The following is a 19,721-nucleotide window of genomic DNA, read 5'->3' as shown; positions in this document are numbered from 1 at the left end:
TATTAGCGCGCACCCCGCTAACTAGCTAGCCATTTCACATTGGTTATACCAGCCTAATCTCGGGAGTTGATGGGCTTGAAGTCATAAACAGCGCAATGCTTGAAGCATTGCGAAGAGCTGCTGGCAAAATGCACGAAAATCTATCCTACCCTGAATGAATGCTTAAGAGCCTGCTGCTGCCTACCATCGCTCAGTCTATCAAATCGTAGACTTAGTTATAACATAATAACACACAGAAATACGAGCCTTAGGTCATTAATATGGTCGAATCCGGAAACTATCATCTTGAAAACAAGACGTTTATTATTTTTGTGAAATACGGAACCGTTCCGTATTTTATCTAACGGGTGGCACCCATAAATCTAAATATTCCTGTTACATTGCACAACCTTCAATGTTATTTCATAATTCTGGCAAATAATTCTGGCACATTAGGCGGCCCAAACTGTTGCATATACCCTGACTCTGCGTGCAATGAACGCAAGAGAAGTTACACAATTTCACCTGGTTAATATTGCCTGCTAACCTGGATTTCTAATTTCTAAATATGCAGGTTTAAAAATATATACTTCTGTGTATTGATTTTAAGAAAGGCATTGATGTTTATGGTTAGGTACACATTGGAGCAGGGACAGTCCTTTTTCGCGAATACGCACCACATCGATTGTATGCAACGCAGGACACACTAGATAAATTAGTAATATCATCAACCATGTGTAGTTAACTAGTGATTATGATTGATTGATTTATTATTTTTTATAAGATAAGTTTAATGCTAGCTAGCAACTTACCTTGGCTTACTGCATCCGCATAACAGGCAGGCTACTCGTGGAGTGCAATGAGAGGCAGGTGGTTAGAGCGTTGGACTAGTTAACTGTAAGGTTGCAAGATTGAATCCCCAAGCTGACAATGTAAAAATCTGTCGTTCTGCCCCTGAGCAAGGCAGTTAACCCACCGTTCCCAGGCCGTCATTGAAAATAAGAATGTGTTCTTAACTGACTTGCCTAGTTAAATAAAGATGAAAAAATAAGTACAAATAAAAATTGGCCAAAGCGGTGTCCAAAAATACAGATTTCCGATTGTTATGAAAACATGAAATCAGCCCTAAGTAATCGGCCATTCCGATTAATCGGTCAACCTCTAGTCCGGACATCTGGCAGTCTCTAAGGGGGTGCCACAGGGTTCAATTCTCGGGCCGACTCTCTTCTCTGTATACATCAATGATGTCACTCTTGCTGCTGGTGATTCCCCGATCCACCTCTACACAGACGACACCATTCTGTAATACTTCTGGGCCTTCTTTGGACACTGTGTTAACTAACCTCCAGACGAGCTTCAATGCCATACAACTCTCCTTCAATGGCCTCCAACTTCTCTTAAATGCAAGTAAAACTAAATGCATGCTCTTCAACCGATTGCTGCCCGCACCTGCCCGCCCGTCCAGCATCACTACTCTGGACGGTTCTGACTTAGAATATGTGGACAACTACAAATACCTAGATGTCTGGTTAGACTGGAAACTCTCCTTCCAGACTCACATTGAGCATCTCCAATCCAAAATTAAATCTAGAATCGGCGTCCTATTTCACAACAAAGCATCCTTCACTCATGCTGCCAAACATCTCCTTGTAAAACTGACCATCCTACCGATCCTTGACTTCGGCAATGTCATTTACTAAATAGCCTCTAACAATCTACTCAACAAATTTGATGCAGTCTATCACAGTGCTATCCATTTTGTCACCAAAGCCCCATATACTACCCACCACTGCGACCTGTACGCTCCCGTTGGCTGGCCCTCGCTTCATACTCGTCGCCAAATTCACTGGCTCCAGGTCATCTACAAGTCTTTGCTAGGTAAAGCCCTGCCTTATCTCAGCTCACTGGTCACCATTAGCAGCACCCACCCATAGCACGTGCTCCATGAGGTATATTTCACTGGTCACCCCCAAAGCCAATTCCTCGTTTGGCTGCCTTTCCTTCCAGTTCTCTGCTGCCAATGACTGGAACGAACTGCAAAAATCACTGAAGCTGGAGATTCATATCTTCCTCACTAACTTTAAGCACTAGCTGTCAGAGCAACTCACAGATCACTGCACCTGTACATAGCCCATCTGTAAATAGTCCATCCATCTATCTCATCCCCATACTGTGCACCCCAGTATCTCTACTTGCACATTCATCTTCTGCACATCTATCACTCCATTGTTTAATTGCTATATTGTAATTACTTCACCACCTTGGCCTATTCATTGCCTTACCTCCCTTATCTTACCTCGTTTGCACACAATGTATATAGACTTTTTTTCTACTGTGATTTTGGCTGTATGTTTGTTTATTCCATGTGTAACTCTGTTGTTGTATGTGTCAAACTGTTTTGCTTTATCTTGGCCAGGTCGCAGTTGTAAATGAGAACTTGTTCTCAACTAGCCTACCTGGTTAAATAAAGGTGGAATATTTAAAAAAACAGAGCCAGCACGTGGAGACTTGCAAGATGATGCGATGTAGTCCAGACTGACAGACAGGCTTGGTACTGATGTCTCTGAATGGCACTAGTCATAACATTTTTACTAGCTACAACTTTTACTTGTATTGTCTTTTTTATTATTGAATTGTATCAGTCAATTCAGGGAGGCATTGACTGATACCATTCTGTGTGTTCTGCAGCAGTGTCAGGAACTCCTGTTATTTACAGGAAGGTAGGTATAACCACTCTGACATGTTTGCCAAAATGCAGATAGGCACAGTATCTGTATCAGCTGTGAATGACAATGAAATAAAGATGAAAGGTGCACATTGTTATATTAGCAGAACACTGCTTCTAAGGTATTATGTAAAGCACGTGTCAAACTCGTTCCACGGAAGGCCTAGTGTCTGCAGGTTTTTTCTACTCCCTCGTGCTTGATTGATGAATTAAGGTCACTGATTAGTAACGAACTCCCCTCATCTACTTGTCTTGGTCTTTAATTGAAAGGAAAAAACTAAAACCAGCAGACACTAGGCCCTCCATGGAATAAGTTTGACACCCCTGATTGATTGTTCAGATTTTTTATTCTACATGTACCCGTTACTACATTTGAAAGTTATCAAAACACTTTAGAATATCTACATAAATTCAGCAATTGCATTCTCATTTTACTCTGTTGGATACTGACCTATTCAAAGCTCCCTCCAGCATCTCACCATACATCTGTCTGTAGTTACTAAACTGCAGGAGGTTTGTTCGTTGTGATTGAGTGGAGGGAAACAGCTGCAGGCAAGGTTCTGACAGATGGGTGTGTCTTGTTGTACCTACCCAAGAATCACTCACATCAAACCACACTCCCAAGCCAACTCACGCCTCACTTCTGTCTTGACCGCCAGCATTTGTTGAGAAGCAAGCCAAAAAACAAGGCTAAATTAGCAGGTGCAGTTCCCCTTTAAGCTGTTTGACCAGAGTAAAAGGCCAGCAACACTCAGTATTATTTTCAGAGCCCCATGAAATGACACCATATAATGATTCTACAGACTCTACTGAAAACTCCCCACCCAACTGTAACATCTGAACTAAGAATCGTTTTTCCAGTATAGTGCTATATACCATATATATTGTCCATGGCCAGGCATCCCCATTTTAAGCTGTTTTACCACAGTAAAAGGCCAGCAAAACTCTGTATTATTCAGAGCCCCATGAAACGACACCATATATAAATTCTACAGACCCTAATGGGTACTCCCCACCCCACTTTTACATCAGCACAAATCGTTTTTTCTCTATAACCCAATATGTAATACATACATTGTGATTTGCATTGGGGGCATTTATTTGACCTTGGAACATGTTTTAAAAACCCACATTTAATGCAAATGTCACTTAAATATGAACAAATATGAATCAATGTTCATGTTTAGAGGATTATTTTTCATACATCATGAATACATTTTTGGTTATTGACACCTTACTACCATTACATGGGGGATGTTTATTTCGAACGTTTCGCGAAATTCCGTGATCCGGAAGTACTTTTAGTATTGATGAGATGCTGGTTCATTTATGCATGAAGTGAGATTTGTGTTTACAACATATTTTTCACTTCTTAGCTAACCAAATTCCAACCAAGATGTCCCGGGGCTCAAGTGCAGGTTTTGATCGTCACATCACTATCTTCTCTCCAGAGGGTAGACTCTACCAAGTTGGTTAGTACGGTATATTTCCATTTGCATGCACACAATATTGTACCCAGCTTGGTAAATGCTCTGTCATTGTTCATAGCTAAGTAGCTAACGCTAATAAGTTGATAACTAGCTAACTTGCATTACGTCTATAGTCATTTTTTAAATTTAACATATTCAAATTCTGCATGCAGTTTTAAGTTTCGAAATTTAGTTTGACTGCCCCCAACTACTAATGTAGCTAGCTAACGTTAGATATCCGCACAATAAGCAGAATGCTCAGCTTGCTAGGCTAACACCTGATAAGAAACACAATTAAAATAACTAGCTAGCTAGCTAGCTACCTACTCACTCAACATGAAATTGTCATTTGTACTAGATAGCGACTGAAAACACGTTGCTTTATTGTGGTAATTGTAGACGTGAGTGCAGCTAGTTAGTTGCTAGTGAGGGAATCTAGCTAACCACAGTATGTTGTTAGCAAGCTAGGAAGTCTCGCGAGGCCATCTTAGTAAATCTCAACGTGAAGGAAGAATGGGTGCCAGATACAATTATGTGTATAATCATTGGTCAGACATAGAGATCCTATTTAGGATATATCCTATTAGATAGATCCTATTAGTATTGTGATTCCTAATTCTATGGTGTGCTGTTATCTGAAGTGCTTTTGACCTTTATTTAACTAGGCAAGTCAGTTTTCAATGATGGCCTAGGAACAGTGGGACGACAGATTTGTACCTTGTCAGCTAGTTCAACGCTCTAACCACTAGGCTACCCTGCCAGCCCATGCACTGATTCGATCATGTTCTGAATAACCCTGTTGTGTTTTACACAGAATATGCTTTCAAGGCCATAAACCAAGGTGGTCTCACATCAGTAGCAGTCAGAGGTAAAGACTGCGCAGTAGTCGTCACACAGAAGAAAGTACCGGTAAGTTCAGCTGTAAAACCATGCCCGTTTACCTCATTGTTTTAGGCTTTTCACAAGTGGAGTACTAACTTACTCCAACAATTTGATTCCTTAAAAAGGATGTTACCTTGTTTTGTCTCTACTAGGACAAGCTGTTGGATGCCTCCACAGTCACTCACCTGTTCAGGATAACGGAGAACATTGGCTGTGTGATGTCAGGGATGACAGGTAGGAGTAGGATACACAATGCCTTAGCAAGACTACTTGGTAAACTGCTACGATGGTCAAAGCCAACTCTTATTAACAACTTCACTTTTACTTGTATCCCAACTCATATAATTCAACTCTTACTAAGAAAAGTACTCTTCCCCCTTCCATGTGCATAACACTAAGGCCTACATTGAAATTGCCAATTCCCAGTGCTGGCTCTAACTGCTTGACTCTTCTCTCCTCCAGCGGACAGCAAGTCCCAGGTTCAGAGAGCGCGCTACGAGGCAGCCAACTGGAAGTACAAGTATGGTTATGAGATCCCAGTGGACATGCTGTGTAAGAGGATTGCTGACATCTCTCAGGTGTACACACAGAATGCTGAGATGAGGCCACTGGGATGCTGTAAGTGCATGTTTATTCATGTTCACCATCACTGGATTTATGTGTGTTGGAACTGAAATTTGAAGCACAAGTTCTACATACTAGGCAGTCAAAAGCATGGAATTGTAATGAGCCGTGTTGTACTCCTAATTTTAATTCAGACAATTATAGACAATGCCAATGCATCTTTTCCTGATATCGTTTACAACTCTTAGATTATCTTCTGCACAAACAAAATGTTCTCCTTGACCAGTATCCTGTCTTTCCTTTCTTCTTCTTCTGCTTTTCAGGCATGATAGTGATAGGTGTGGATGAGGAGTGTGGTCCCCAGGTGTACAAGTGTGACCCTGCAGGCTACTACTGTGGGTTCAAGGCCACTGCTGCAGGGGTCAAACAGACAGAGGCCACCAGCTTCCTGGAGAAGAAAGTCAAAAAGAAACTCGACTGGACCTTTAAAGAAACTGTTGAGGTAGAAAACCCCTTCCACTCCGCTAACTGTGTATATAGAGTACAAAGTTTAGTGATACAACGAAATTAACTACTAAGTGAAATGTTGTACGGTCAGCATTTGTTTCTCCCCTCTGCAAAAACAGTAGATGTAATTGCAAGTGGTTTAATTGTATCTCTCTCCTTCTGCCTCCCTCTCTTCAGACCGCCATCACCTGTCTGTCAACAGTTCTGTCAATTGATTTCAAGCCCTCTGAGCTGGAGATAGGAGTCATCACAACAGAGGATCCTAAGTTCAGGTGAAGCACCACTCTGCTCTGAACACTCTCACTTAGCATCATTAGGCCCCATATAAAATACAGTAAGACCTTTGTTGTTTAGAAAGTGTGTAAAAGAGGTACACTTTAGGTGTGGAGGTGTTATATTGGTCTGTCCCACTAATGTACTGCCAGAATTGTGTTGTTGCGAAGTTCATAGTGAGGAATTTGAATCTGTATTTCTTTCTAACTGCAGGATTCTGACCGAGTCTGAGGTGGACATCCACCTGGTGTCCCTAGCGGAGAGAGACTGAGCCCAGAAAGACTACAGAGTCCCAGAGAGAGATGTGTAACTGAATGATGGGATTTGTAGTCCCCCTGTTGAAGAATGGTGTTATCCTTGTATTTTACCCCCTGTTCCATTAAAAATGTTTCTAGTAAATTCTTATTTTTTTATTAATTTATTTTCAGTTAGATCTCTTAACCTGTCCCGGCATGTTCTCTCAGGTACTCGTGACAGACTGTAGGAGTATGACAATATTTTTCTTTTTAAATCAGTGCTCCATGTGTGACCCATAGATTTGACTGAATTCTGTGCACCAGGCCTTCGTTATATGACCTAGTACAAATTTGACTTTTTAACTTGTTAAAGGTCTGTTCCAGAGGTTTTGTATATGTTTTCGCTAGTAATTCTGAAAGTAGTACTCACGAGGGTTCAGGAAATGTTGCACAGTTGTGTACTACATCATCTATTTCGTATGTTACATCCAACATATAAATAAATTGCAATTTGTAGGATGTGTTCCGAATTCCAATTCGTACAATGTGTTTCAAATTTGTAAGTGCATTTCTACAATATGTTTGTAAGTGCTTAAGATCCTATTCTCTCTTTTAAATTAGGTGACCTGACTGAGACAGATTTAGAAACTGGGAAAGTTTTGAACATTTCTGCAGAGTAGAACATTGACTTCCTGTTGTGGTTCTGCTCATTTAATCACGTCATACTGCAGAGCTGTGGTAAAGGTTCTTTACTATAGTCAGTCAAAACTGGTTGTGTCCTAGCTCCTATCATTTCTATGCATTCTCCACTTTCAGAAAGTCAAAAATACATTTGTTTGAAAATGCACCTCAGGCGACAATCACAAGGCAAACCGTTTTGAGAAAAGAGTGCAGTATTTATATGAGAGATGTCAGTAAAAGGTGTTTACATACCTGAATGCATAGCGGGTAAAGGTTGAATGGCTTCCAGATAAATGTATTATTAATAAGTGAACTAGATGGGATATTTGCCTATTGGAAAACGTCACATATCGAATGCCGTTTAGATTACAGAGGCAAAAGACTAATCCAAAGTCTCAGGATTAGTGTTTTTTTGACTCGTCATGTTAGTTCTAAATCCAGAGGGTATGAACAGATCACATGCAGAGGTACTGTTGCGTCCTTGGGTGAGGCTGAGTCAGATTCCTTGGGAAATCCCCTGAGAATCCAGAGGTCTATAGGCCAACTGATGTTTATGACCCACAGCAATTATAGGGTCCATTTTACACTGCCAGTAGTCCAAAGATCATGTATTTTTCTACCACTGACGGACTATAATAGTGTTTTTCAGATGTGCAACTGGGAGCAAGGGTTGCTGAAGGAGAGCTGCGGATTTTAGAATATTCGTATGAAAATCTGTCGCCAATTGGAAACCTGGGGTATGTTAAGTCAGCTGAAATTCAGCCTTGTCCTGTGTTATACTTTTAGCTCTCAGGGTTTCCCAGTAGTCATTACTGCTTCTGGTAATACAAATAATAAGCATGGGTAGTCCAGTCTGGTAAATTTCAATAATTCCCAGATTGGTGACCAGTAGGTTTTCTACAGAATGAGTCGACTCTTCCTATGCCTACCCAGACTGATTCAGTGGTGCTTCTGAGGTGTAATGTTTTGTATAAAACAGTACAGAGCTGGAGCTCCTCTTACACATCCAATCCGGGAGGGACTTTTAAAAATGTGACTCACAGATCTGATGACCCCACCCCAACCAAGAAACCCCAGACTGGTCCTCTGTAGCTCAGTTGGTAGAGCATGGCATTTGCAACACCAGGATAGTGGGTTTGATTCCCAGGACTAGCCATACGTAAAAAGTGTGCACGCATGACTGGTGCTTTGGATATAAATAGCATATATTATTTATTTATTACAAGTCCTGTGTGCGTTATGTGGGGGAAGGGGAATTCACTTGTCTTGCAAGTGGTGGGAAGAAGTACCATGTTTTCATACTTGAGTAAAAGTAAAGATATCTTAATTGAAAATGACTCAAGTGAAAGTCAACCAGTAAAATACTACTTGAGTAAAAGTTAAAACGTATTTGGTGTTACATATACCTAAGTATCAAAAGTAAATGTAATTGCTAAAACATACTTAAGTATCAAAAGTAAAAGTATAAATAATTTTAAATTCCTTATATTAAGCAAACTAGACGACACCCTGTTCTTGTTTTTTTTTTATGTGTGGATAGCCAGGGTCACATTCCAACACTCACACATACTTTACAAACAAAGCATTTGTGTTTAGTGAGTCCGCCAGATCAGAGGCAGTTGCATTTTGGAATGTTCCTTTAACCCGTTTTCCTGTCCTATTAAGCATTCAAAATGTAACTAGCACTTTTGGGTGTCAGGGAAAATGTATGTTGTAAAAAGTACATTATTTTCTTTAGTGAAAGTTGTCAAAAATATAAATAAATAGTAAAGTACTGATACGCCAAAAAAAACTACTTTCAAGTATTTCTACATAAGTGCTTTACACCACTGGCCTTGTGTGGGATTTTCTATGTGACTGATGTTGGCTAAGTGAGGCAGTTTATTGAGATGGTTTGATACTGTATATTACTGTATAAAAATGGCCATGGAGAATTACTAGAGTGTGACAGGAAATTGAGGACTGTACTATGAGACAGTTTGCTGAAATAATCATCGTGTCACAGGAAATGAACCAAAACCACAGTGCGTCCGAGTAGGAAATAAAACAGTGAAAATCCATTTATAGATGCATATTTTATTCATTATTTTCAATAGTGTTTCACTCACATTTAATAAAAACATTCACAAGTATAAAAATATCTCTGTGTATTTACAATATATTACTGATATATACATGAAAATAGGAGAATTCTCTGAGGTCAGGGGTCATATGTGTTCCGGTGCTTTTGATCTTCACAGAACACCAGACTTCCATCCCGACCGAACGGCATCTTCAGTCTTGTCTCTCTGTCGCCTTTTCTGTCTGCCGGCTCTAGGCGGCTCTCCCGAAGGCTTCTGGGACCTGGAGTTCCCACTGTGCTTTGACTGGACTGGCCCGTAGCAGCTTCATCGACTTGACTTCACGTCACCATGTGATGCGACCACTTCAATTCTGCCCGAATGTAATGTCATCGTACATCTGTGTAGAAAAAAAGAAACAACAAATCTGTAAACTCAACTCATTTAAATAGAAAAAAAATATGTATTTGTTAGTCAATAGTCAATCCACTTGAACAGATAGAGCCTTTCCCCCCTCTCTAGTACTGCAGTTTTTAATTAATTTAACCTTTGTTTATATAGAGATCAAATCTCTTTTACAAGTGAGACTGTTGTTAGCTGTTGTTAGCTTCTCACCTGTTCATCATCAGACATGCACTCCTCCTCGCTCTCTTCTGATTCGCTCTCAGGCAGCTCTCTGAGCTCCTGGTCTGTCTTCTCATACAGCTGGTGGCAGATCTCAGTGTTCTGACGCCCGTAGGTCAGGTGGTACGGCGTGTAGCCCCCGTATGTCACACTGTTGACGTCTGCCCCCAGGGAGAGGAGCCGGTGGACCAGGGATAGGTTCTGGAGGTCTACAGCCAGGTGGAGAGCTGTACGACCGCTACATTGTTCCTGAGGGGAAACAAAAATACACCAAACGTTAGCTGTTTTTGCTTTGAGAATACATTTAGGTGTTCAATCATCAATGGGGATACTTGATTATTGGCAACAGAATACCTGTGTGATGAACATACCTGTGCATTGATGTCGGCACCAAGCTGAACCAGACTCTCCACCATGGAGAGGTATCCATTAATGGAGGCAAGGTGGAGGCAGTTGTGTCCGCTGTAGTTGGGGAAGGTGAGGATGTAACTGAGGTGGCGGAGGCAGTTTTGGGTGATCACACTGAAGGAGGTGAGAGAGCCCTTCTTACAGGCGATGTGGAGGGCGGTGTTCCCACTGTCGTCTACTAACCGCGGGTCACACCCGGCCTTCAGTAGCCTCTCTACAAGATGGGGCTGTTCTGTTATTACTGCCAGGTGGAGCGCAGTCTGAGAGAAGAATTAGATGGTTAGATATCGTTTCCAGGTGTAACCATTTAGATGGCTTGTTTATAACAGTTAATAACTATATGTGTCTTGATGACCACTTGTTCAATAAGACAGTTGTTTATCAACCAATTCATTGTTTTAATTAACGAAGGGGGTATGTTTTTTAATTGATCAATTATCTATTTCCCCATTGGTCATCAATAATTACCTGTCTCTGGTTGTTTTGTGCGTCCAGTAATATATTATCATTGTGTGACAGTTTGATCATATGCTCGGCTTGTTCTGTGGCTTCATGAATAATGGCCAGGTGGAGAAACCTGTGTGGAGGAGGGGAAAATAAAAGTTTTAAAAAGGCTGTGATTCAGATATGCATGGCGCATAGGAAGTGGTTGAACAAAGCGCGAACACTAGAGCCTTGCGCAATAAAGGATTTTTTTTAGGGTTATTTCCACCAGTTGCGGCTTGACACATCTGATGCATTATCATTCCTGGCATCTCGTCAGGGACTTTCCTAATTGCGCAGAGCTGACTTTAGCACCGCCTTAGGCGCAGCTCTGAGGCAAAGTACATACTCATCATACAACTAGTCCAATAGTCATAATTTGCAAGTTAACAAAATGACTATCGTTTATGACTATCAGCTGCTTAATTTTACAACATCTTGATAACATGAGCATATCTGTAAGTTTTGTATACTTTATGAAAGCATACGGTTTTGCATAAAATGCTGTATACTTATAACATTGCTTTAGATTATAATAGAATATTTCAATTTGAATTTTTGCACTTGTAGTAGGCCTATAGGCCTACATCCCTTTTAAATGCAACATTCCCCAAAGATAAAAGTGAACTTACGTGTCGCCGTCCTCGGTCACTGTTTTCCTCCAGGGTTCATTACTGCAGGGGTTTGCCAAGACTTCGACATTGGCCACTCTCAATTCCTCCAGCTCCTTCACAAGGTTACCATATTCATCCTCTTTTAGAGAATCCAGACCGCTATCAAAACGGTCTTCTTGGCAAGGTACCATTTTCCCGTGCTTCGATTCCATATCATCATAGTTATAATCCATTTGTTTGTGGTTTGAAACTGTAACATCCATAGTGAATAGACTAACAGACTGATAAGTCGACTCACTTCTCTGTTCTCTCTCAAGTTTGGAATTGGAGTGTGTGTTGGAGGGAGGCGCCAGTGGGTTTAATGCTCTACGGGGAGGAGACAAAGAATGGGGGATTTCCACGTTGAGTTATCTCGACACAACTAGCAGGGAAACTCATAGACTGGGCTTTTATGAGAAAAATTCCCCCTCGAATTAGCCCCACAGACTCAGAGTAATAATGAAAACTTGTAGTTTCCTATTAGACATCAAAATCTACCTGTGATGCAGACAGAAATAACTTCAATGAATGAGATAAATGAATGAGAGACAAACGGGTGCCTTTGACAGGTTCTAGAATAAATCCCTTTTCACTTGGGGAATTAATGTGTCATAACGAGGTAATTGAGGGAAATTACATAATTGTTCAGCACATTTAGCAGATTTTGACTGTATACAGGACAGACCAGTATTTTGTTAACTATGCATGCAGGTGTTCCATGGAATGTAAATTGAAGGTCAACCAGTGTGTGAAATATCATATTAGTTTACCCTATTTATTATTGTACTATTACAGTTTTGCACCTCACCTGATCTCATATGCTATCATACATGGATAAAATGCGTATCAGCAAGCATAAACAGATAATACAATGCAAATGTATTCTCCATATGGCCAGGTTTTATCCAGGTTGGGATACCATGTTGGAGGGATGTTTGCAGCCTTCATGTAGAAATACAGAACACAAGTCCAGTGTGGGGAAAACAAAACCAAAATATTCCCTCTAGTTGCATGGTTCACATGTCTTTGGTGAATCAGATAGAGTTGGGAGACAGATGATTCCACAGGGACTCTGACTGCAGAATTTAAAAAACAGGGGGCATGGTGTACATAACCCCACAATGAAACTGACACTGCTGCATGTTCCTTCATGGGATATAGCCTACTGGAGTTACCCTTGATGTGCTGCAAATAGCTAATGTAATATTACATGACATTCCCTTGGAAATCAAAAGGGTTTCCCTAAAACAACACTATTGAGAGATGTTGTGAAGATGTAGGTTATGCAAACATCTTTGGTATTTACATCATGCTTGACGTTTGACCCAGTCTAAGGATGTGAATGTGTGAGGGGGATATCACCACAGAGGGAAACTTCTCAACTTGCACAACATCTCTGCTGGCCTTACCTTGCGTGACAGCGTTTATAAACTCTATACTGTCTACCTGGGATAGCCGCACCCTGACATATCAACTGAAAACTTAATGTTTGCACAGGGACAGATGATTTTAACAACATAGCAACCGTAACCACTAACAGTAAGCATTCACACATCTGTGGGGCGATACTGGGTGTGATGACACTGTACACACACACACACACACCCTGCTGTCTGATGTAAAGTGAGGGTGTGCGTCACACCGTCAGGAGTCATGACAACAGGCAACAGGCACACTCCTCTATCTGTGTAACAGAATATCTCTCTGACAAGTAAAAGTGCCACAATACTGAAACTAGGCTAAGGACATAATATGCTTTTTCTGGAGGGGATTTGAGTCATATTTCATAATGTTATCATGAGTTTTGATTTGATTTTTATAAGGACCCCCCCCCCATGCCAAAAATATAGGAAGTCCTTGCTAATTTGCTATAGTTAAATGTTGTAACATCCTTCCTTCAGCCAATTTGTTCTGTGTTTACTATGGTTTCCATGCGCACCATTTCTATCACCTTAGATGCCTTAATCTCTCTACATTGTCCTCTATCGGTTTGCAGTTGTAACAGCTACTTCCTTGCTTAACTATTACACAAGCATATGCATTGTTCAAGGCACCACATACACTTGTTTGCAAAGATAGTGCCCTTATGATGTTTCCACTGACCTAATGATTTTAACATTTAGGCTTACTCCAACGTATAACTTTAGTCTGGATTCAGACTTCAACTATCTATTTATGGGACATCATTTGTGGGATCACATCTTATATTCAACTATTTTGGTAGTTTTAGTAGTCATTAATTGTTACATTAGTCACATTCGTTTTTACAGTCAGTTTTGTGTTACTGCCTCATTTTGCTGTTCAGTCTTATTAAAAAGCCCTAGAGTTGATGTCCGTGCCCCTGTGGAAATCTAATGAGCATAATCAAAAATCCCCATAAAAATCAGTCTAGTTAAGCTATCTGTTTGTATGGGTGGCGTCTCAATCCACTGCATCTGCCAATGTCATCCTTCCGCATCTGCGGTGAAAGGTGGGAGAGCTACAGACCAGGAGACATGCTGAAAATCGGTCTTATCACGAAAGTGTCTGTAGCACCCGAACGGTTTGGCCTACAAAACTATTATCACCCCTCTATGGAAAGACGAGACTCTCTCACGAACACGTAGCTCTGTAGCATGACCACAAGCCTCACAAGACTTGTCTGAAGGTAGGCCGGTACCAGTTAAAAACATTTAAGGAAGTAGTTTAGTGCCTAAAAAAGGGGTTAAATATGAGGGTTCCTAAAATTCTAAATCAATGCTACATGATCCTTGCTATGACCAATTAAAAACAATTCATATGTTAACTTTGTACAGTAATTTCCTGTCTGTTTTCCAATAATACTGCAAGGCAAGTTCCCCTTTCTAGGAACAATTTGATATTCCAGTCTAAAAATAGAATCACACAATGACACAGCATGTATAACTTCCTCTACTGTTCCATATACTGTATGTCAGGGGTCAGGTGTGTGTGTGTGTGTGTGTGTGTGTGTTTGTAAGAATGCATGTGTGTGTGAGTGGACACAGTTACAATACCACGCAGATTGATTTTGTTTAAAATAATGCCTTCTACTTTCTGTTCTAGGACTTTAATCTGTAGACCAGCACCCACCCACAGTTCTTACTGAATTGAGCCAATGTGAAAATGAGAGGGCACTTTAATATGTCAATCAGATGGCACCATTTATGTTCCACTGTCTGAATAGTATTAAATAGTCAACCTTTCTGCCCCTGAATTGACAGGGTAGTGACTCACATCTGACTCATGCTATGGCTAACATGTCTAAAGCTTCTTGGTGACAGGGGGGCAGTATTGGGTAGCTTGGATAAATAAGGTACCTGCTACTCTGTCCCAGATGCTAATATATGCAAATTATTAGTAGTATTGAATAGAAAACACTCTGAAGTTTCTAAAACTGTTTGAATGATGTCTGTGAGTATAACATAACGCATATGGCAGGCGAAAACCTGAGACAAATCCAACCTGGAAGTGGGAAATCTGAGGTTTGTAGTTTCATTTAAGTGATTGCCTATCCAATATGCTGTGTCTGTGGGGCCAGATTGCACTTCCCAAGGCTTCCATCAGATATCAACAGTCTTCAGAAAGTTGTTTGAGGCTTCTATTGTGGAAGGGTGTGTCACGTTCTTTCAAAATCGAACCCAGAAGCAGACAAGGAGAGTAGGAAGAAGGTGAGTATTTATTTACAAGTGAATGAGAATGGGTAGATATATCCAGGTGGCGTAGCGGGCAGCGGTGGTGAGTTGATGGGAGTAAATAGGTGGATCCAATGGGGTAGCGGAATCCTCCGACGACCAGGCGGGAATGGGGTAAATGATCCGGGTGAGTAACTGAAGACAGAACAAACGGAGGTAAGATTAAGGCAAGCAATACGTAAAAAACAACTAAACAAATTCTATCCAACTTGAGGCTGATACTCTGGCACAACATACTGTTCATGGCTAACGATCCGGCAGGGAATGGATGTCAGGTCCGGGCTTATGAAGAGGAGAAATGATGATCAGGAACAGGTGTGCAGATAGCTGATGGGATACAGGTGCGGGTAATCAGAACTCCCAACTGGCTACATTGCCCGGCAACCAGACAGGGTGCGTTCCAGGACGCCGGAAAAAACACTCCAGGACAGAACACAGGCAAAAAACAGACTCAGGAAACGGGATTCGTGACAGGGTGTCGAATAAGAGCTGTTTCAGCAAGTGGACTAGGGTGAGGCCCATCAGTTGTTGACTGCGCGGTCAGGCGGACGCGCCGTACCTTCTTTTTCCTCTGTAATGAATACACTATTGTCCGGTTGGAATATTATTATTGATTGTAAACATTATTTGACATGTTTCTACAAACTGTAATGGAACTCTTTTGACTTTTCATCTGGATTTTGCGCTCGCGCATCATGCCTTTGGAGTAGTGAACTAAACGCGTGAACAAAACTGAGGTATATGGACATAAATATGGACGTAATCGAACAAAATTAACATTTCTTGTGGGAGTCCTGGGAGTGCATTCCGATGAAGATCAGCAAAGGTAAGTGAAGATTTATAATGCTATTTATGACTTTTGTTGACTCCACAATATGGTTTTATGGCTTGCTTTTATTTGCTGAACGCTGTTCTCAGGTGATTGAATATTGTGCTTTTGCGGTAAAGCTTTTTTGAAATCTGACACAGGGGTTGCATTAAGAACAAGTTTATCTTTAATTCTATGTAAAACATGTATCTTTCATCAAAGTTTATGATGAGTATTTCTGTTATTTGATGTGGCTCTCTGCAATTTCTCCGGATGTTTTGGAGGCATTTCTGAACATGGCGCCAATGTAAACTGAGGTTTTTGGATATAAATATGAACTTGATCGAACAAAACATACATGTATTGTGTAACATTGAGTCCTGGGAGTGTCATCTGATGAAGATCATCAAAGGTTAGTGATTAATTCTATCTATATTTCTGCTTTTTGTGACACCTCTCTTTGGTTGGAAAATGGCTGAATGCTTTCTGTGACTAGCTGCTGACGTAACATAATGATATGTTCTGCTTTCGCCGAAAAGCCTTTTTGAAATCAGACACTGTGGATGGATTAACGAGAAGTGTATCTTTAAAATGGCGTCAAATACTTGTGTGGTTGAGGAATTTTAATTATGAGATTTCTGTTGTTTTGAATTTGGCACCCTGCAATTTCACTGGCTGTTGGCGAGGTGGGACGCTAGCGTCCCGGACGATCCCAGAGAGGCTAAGGGACTTCACCCTTCCCTTATCCACATAAATATATTTATAACGTAAATTGGACTGATGTAATTTGACATAATAGTGGATGTCTGATGAGTTATTGTCTGTTATAAAGTTATAAATTGGAGTAGGACTAAATGCTAAAATCATTAGGTCAGTGGAAACATAAGTGCAAGTCACCACAGCAATGTTCAGTGAAAAACCTTCTCAGAAGAGTGGAGGCTGGTATAGCAGCAAATTGTCTGTCTTTTTTTAACCTTAATTTAGCTAGGCAAGCCAGTTAAGAACATATTCTTATTTACAATGACGGCCTACACCAGCCAAACCCTAACCAAGACGACGCTGGGCCAATTGTGCGCAGCCCTATGGGACTCCTGATCACGGCCGGTTGTGATACAGCCCGGAGATCGAACTAGGGTCTGTAGTGATGCCTCAAGCACTGTGATGCAGTGCGTTAGACCGCTGTACTTTTCGGGAGTCCCCAGAAGGGGGGGGGGACAACTCCATATTAATGCCCATGATTTTGGAATTATATGTTCAACAAGTAGGTGTCCACATACTTTTGGTAATCTTGTGTATGTTTCTAATAGGAAAGGTATGATGCAAGTTTTAGCTGAACCCATCCTTACTACAACAAGAATAATGAAGGTATGTTCGGACAAGAAAATACATTCCTCAAAACAATCAAAGATTTGGTTACAAGTCTTGTTACCTAGAAAAATGTAAACCTCCTAAATGAACAGATTGTTCATGTAGAAAGACAATGACCCAAAACACACAATCAATTCTACATAAAAATAGTTAGAAGCAACATATTTTAAGTTTTGGAATGGCCTAGTCAAAGTCCAGACCTAATCCCAATTGAAATGTTGTGGCAGGACTTGAAATGAGCAGTTAATGCTTGAAAACCCACAATTGTTTCTGAGTTAAAGCAGATATGCATGGAAGAGTGGGCCAAAATTCCTCCACAACTTGAGAGACTGATCAACAACTACAGGAAACGTTTGGTTGGAGTCGTTGCAGCTAAATGTGGCACAACCAGTTGAGTGTAAGGGAAGAATTAGTTTTTCACATAGGGGCATTGGGTGTTGCATAAAATTGTTTATGAAATAAGTATGTAATTGTTGTGATATTTGATCACTAAGGTTCCCTCTATCTAATATTAGGTTTTACTTGAAGATCTGATAATATTAAGTATCAAAAATATGCAAAAGAGGTGAAAATTAAAAAGGGGGCAAATATTTTTCCACGACGCTGTAGAAAAACTAGCATACAAATCTTTGGAACAACTTCAGCTGTCCAAGAATTAGTATGCCATTCTAATATATTTCTATGGTCTATTCTAAGGACTTGCCAAATACTTTTTCACGGCACTGTAGATTCACCGAAACTAAAACAAAATCAGCCCTCAGATCATGCCTCTCCCCTCGTCTTTCTCAGGGTTTCATGCTGAGTGTGTGGTGCTCCTGTGTGGTGCACATTTTTCGAGGAAACGTGGGTGAATTTCAGAGTAGGGGTAATACCTTTTTCACTCAAGCATTCCCATGGTCAGATAATGACAGACCTGAGATCTGGGTGTCATGAGGGCGTTCCTCTCCCTGTCTGATCCACTGCTCCAATGATATGTTGAATGTTGAATGCATTTAGATGTGCAAGTAACTAGGTTCCTTTTTCAGTTTACATATATTTTTTTCTGGAGCTTAACTTCTCACAGTTTAGGCCTATATCACTTCCAGGCTACCGAATCCCCCAAAGAGTTCAATCACTTAATGGTCAAACTCTGTGAAGTGTCCCATGTCTTCGTATCTTATCTTAGCTGTTAAGGGTCTAAGGTGAATATAAGCCCCAAAGGTCTCTATTTCAATGTCAATACTAGCATACCCCCCTTTTATAATTTTTTTTACACATACACACATCCAGTGGTGATCCGTCAGTCAGGGCAGGTGGGGCAGAGCCACATTTGAGCAAAAATAAATTCATAATAATATAATGTATATTTGTATATGTATCTATCTCTCTCTCTCTCTCTCTATATATATATATATATATATATATATATAGAAAACACTCTGAAGTTTCTAAAACTGTTTGAATCATGTCTGTGAGTATAACAGAACTTATGTAGCAGGCAAAATCCAGAGGACTAACCGTTCAGAATTTTCTGTTCAGTGACGTCTCATTGGGAAACAATATTTCTTAGGCACATGTATTCAGTTCCTACCGCTTCCACTGGATGTCACCAGTCTTTGGAATTTGGTTGAGGTTATTCCTTTGTGCAATGAAGAAGTACGGCCATCTAGGAACTGGGTAACACTGTTGAGAGTTGCGCAAAGACTTGAAAAGCGTTGGTTTGTTGTCTTCCTGTATTGAACACAGATTGACCCGTCTTCAATTTGATCGATTATTAACGTTTAAAAATACCTCAAGTTGTATTACAAAAGTAGTTTGAAATGTTTTGGCAAAGTTTATAGGCAACTTTTGAGATATTTTGTAGTGACGTTGCGCAAATTGGAAGCTGTTTTTCTTCTGGATCAAATGCGCCAAATAAATGGACATTTTGGATATATATGGACGGAATTAATCGAACAAAAGGACCAATTGTGATGTTTATGGAACGTATTGGAGTGCCAACAAAAGAAGCTCGTCAAAGGTAAGGATTTAATTTAATGAAAGTTAGATTTTTATATAATTTTATTTGATTTTGCCGCGCTGCATTTTCCTATACCTTAAAAAGTTTTAATAAATCTGCATACACACATGGTCTCTTTTTTTGAGTAAGGCAGCTCCAAAATGCCTAGCTCAGTGCTTTCTGTGGTGGGGCGAGCCAGCAGAAAATACGGAGTGTTGCACCATGATTGGCTCAGTGTTCTGTCACTCATGCGGACAGTATGTCATCACCAGTTTAAGTGCTTAGTAAAGGTAGACATCCAAAATGTCTACCCTTTGGATCCTGCCATAGA

General features: G+C 40.5%; 2 protein-coding genes across 2 annotated transcripts; one reads left to right on the top strand and one right to left on the bottom strand.

Annotated features, from left to right (window-relative positions):
• The first annotated feature begins 3,993 nt into the window (after positions 1 to 3,993).
• On the top strand, positions 3,994 to 7,171 carry LOC109866280 (proteasome subunit alpha type-6). Its single transcript, XM_020454855.2, has 7 exons — positions 3,994 to 4,176; positions 4,988 to 5,082; positions 5,208 to 5,289; positions 5,518 to 5,673; positions 5,943 to 6,121; positions 6,304 to 6,398; positions 6,613 to 7,171. The coding sequence occupies exons 1-7, from the start codon at positions 4,101 to 4,103 to the stop codon at positions 6,668 to 6,670; spliced, it is 741 nt and encodes a 246-aa protein (XP_020310444.1). The 5' UTR covers positions 3,994 to 4,100; the 3' UTR covers positions 6,671 to 7,171.
• Positions 7,172 to 9,372: 2,201 nt separating this feature from the next.
• Positions 9,373 to 11,854, bottom strand: LOC109866279 (NF-kappa-B inhibitor alpha-like). Its single transcript, XM_020454854.2, has 5 exons — positions 11,524 to 11,854; positions 10,877 to 10,985; positions 10,372 to 10,668; positions 9,992 to 10,249; positions 9,373 to 9,776 (listed from the first exon to the last, which is right to left on the bottom strand). The coding sequence occupies exons 1-5, from the start codon at positions 11,766 to 11,768 to the stop codon at positions 9,744 to 9,746; spliced, it is 942 nt and encodes a 313-aa protein (XP_020310443.1). The 5' UTR covers positions 11,769 to 11,854; the 3' UTR covers positions 9,373 to 9,743.
• Between the last annotated feature and the right edge of the window lie 7,867 nt (positions 11,855 to 19,721).

This window comes from Oncorhynchus kisutch, linkage group LG21 (assembly GCF_002021735.2).
Source record: "Oncorhynchus kisutch isolate 150728-3 linkage group LG21, Okis_V2, whole genome shotgun sequence".
NCBI lineage: Eukaryota > Metazoa > Chordata > Actinopteri > Salmoniformes > Salmonidae > Oncorhynchus > Oncorhynchus kisutch.
This window is presented reverse-complemented; position numbering and strand designations above follow the sequence as displayed.